Source organism: Pteropus vampyrus, unplaced genomic scaffold (assembly GCF_000151845.1).
Source record: "Pteropus vampyrus isolate Shadow unplaced genomic scaffold, Pvam_2.0 Scaffold86, whole genome shotgun sequence".
Lineage (NCBI taxonomy): Eukaryota > Metazoa > Chordata > Mammalia > Chiroptera > Pteropodidae > Pteropus > Pteropus vampyrus.
Window position 1 is genome coordinate 636,574 of NW_011888867.1, and position 2,143 is coordinate 638,716.

The window sequence follows — 2,143 nt, forward strand, 5'->3', positions numbered from 1 at the left end:
GTCCGGAGACACATTTTTGGTTGTCACAAGTGGGAGGTGTGCTCCTGACATCTAGTGAGTAGAAGTCAGGGACGCTGCTCAACATCTCTCAGTGCACAGGATGGCCTCGCCCACTCCCCGACCCCCCAAGGAATTTCCATGCCCATAATGCTGAGGTTGAGAGGCCTGGTCTGAGAGGAAGCTGGGAGATCTACAAGATGGGAACAGTGACAAGGCTCTGCCTTCTTCCCTCCCAGTCCCTTGATTACCTGTGTTCCCAGCCCAGCCTCAGAAGCTGGGGACCCTGAAGACTCTCCAGAAGGCTAGGTAGCCAGCTCCCTGGCGGTTCCCAGAGCCCAGCTCCTGAAACTCTGCCCAAACTCTCCTTTTCTTCCTGGGAGAGCGAGAAGGCGGGGCCTCAGCTCCAGCAGCCAGCCTTAAGGACATGGACATACAGTAGGGGCATAATGCATGGGCGTTGAATGGCTAGAGAAAACCAGATCTCTCCTCGTCACATGGCAGACAGCTAAAATCATAAGAATCGCGACTATGAATGGGCTTAAATTCCAGCCTGGCTGCTTAGTAACCTGAGCAAATAAATGGCTTGCCCTCCCTGAGCCTCAGTTTCCTCATCTGTCAAACGAGATGACACTAATAGTAAATTTAGCTCATAGGGTCATTGTGAAAGTTAAATCCGAGAGTCAGAGTTCAAGGGTTAAATCCAAGAGCTTTATCAAGCTCTTAGAACAGTGTTTGGCAGTGAGTAAATGCTATCGAAGTGTAAGTAATTTCAAAAAGCATGATTGACATTCTATTTTCAGGTTCATAGGCTGGGGGCAGGAGGTGGTGGGGGTGGTGAGGGTGAGGCCAGGAGGAATGATATGTCTCTTCCTATTCTTGTGTGCCCAGCCAGACTCCCAGCCCAGCCTGCAGGGTCCTCTAGACAGAGAAAAGTGCCCAAGCCCCTTCAGCACCCTCCAAGGCCCGACAAGCCTCTACAAGCCTCTCCACCCTACTTTAGCCTCCCACACTTCAAATCTCCTGGATGGGGTCTTCAAGAAACCCAGCTGTGAAAGGCAAGACCCAAGCTTCTGTGATTGGCAGGTATTCCAAGGCCAAGTTTCCAGAGAAGGCAGCCAAGCCAGGCCCAAGCCCTAAGGAAGCCCTACACAGCTCACAAGGAGAGCCCACGGTGGGTCAGCACCAAGGGCCTGCAAACCCCCAGGCCTCTGTCTCTTACCCATAAATGTCCACGAGGGTCTCCACGCCAGCCACACACACGGCGCTGGTGGGATGCTCCAGGGATACACGTACTATCCTCTGCAGTGACATGCTGGTGGTTGACTGGGCTTGGGCCACAAAACCCAACACTGCTCCACATACGTCTTGGCAGAGTTTAAAAGACCCTGGCCCTGCCCCTCCCTCCCCGACCTGGGGTGCTAACTCATTGGCTGCAGTCCTGGAAACCCAGCCCCTTCCCAGAGTCAGGAACTCAGGATTGGCTGGGAGAAACTTTACATTTGCATATGAACCTGTTGTTCCCACCTCAGCACTGAAGGAGTTCATTTCTGGCTTTAAAGGGGAGCAAGTCGCCACAGGTACCTGGCCAGGCCGGGCACCAGGGCACCAGGGCACCAGGGCCTTGTGGGGTGCAGAGATGTGAGTTTTGCTCTGCCTTCCTCGAGTTCCACACTCATTCTCCATATCCCCTTTTCCTGCATTTTCCGAGACAATACACTTAAATGGGGAGCTTCTCTACCCTGGGGGTCAGCTGGTAAAAGGCAGATTCCTGGGCCCAGCCTCCAGACTGATGCAACGGGTTAGGGGTGCAGCCTGACATCTGGATTTTTCATGAGCACCCCAAAGCCTTTTATACACGTTGAGAAACACCAGCCTTTTTTTTTTTAAAGAGCCTGGATTTGAACAGCAGGACTAGATCTCAGCCCTTCCTCAACTGGGTGGCCTGGGGCAAGTCACTTAATTACTCTGTGCCTCACTTTTCACATCTGATAAATTGTTGTTGTGCAGCTTAAATGGGACAACGTGGGAAGAGGTGTAGTACAGAGCTCGGCATTATTTTGTTATGAATGTTGTTGTTATTGTTATTATTATTAAATGCCAAAAGTCTCCGGAAGGGTAAATGATGAGAGTGGAAACCCTCTCC

General features: G+C 51.8%; 1 protein-coding gene across 1 annotated transcript in view; it reads right to left on the reverse strand.

Annotated features, from left to right (window-relative positions):
- LOC105294398 (protein-arginine deiminase type-3) overlaps positions 1-1,311 on the reverse strand; it is a 28,187-nt gene extending 26,876 nt beyond the window's left edge. The window contains exon 1 of the mRNA XM_011363599.2: positions 1,220-1,311. Within this exon, the coding sequence (XP_011361901.1) occupies positions 1,220-1,311 (92 nt within the window). The remainder of the gene's footprint in view (positions 1-1,219) is intronic.
- Positions 1,312-2,143: the final 832 nt, after the last annotated feature.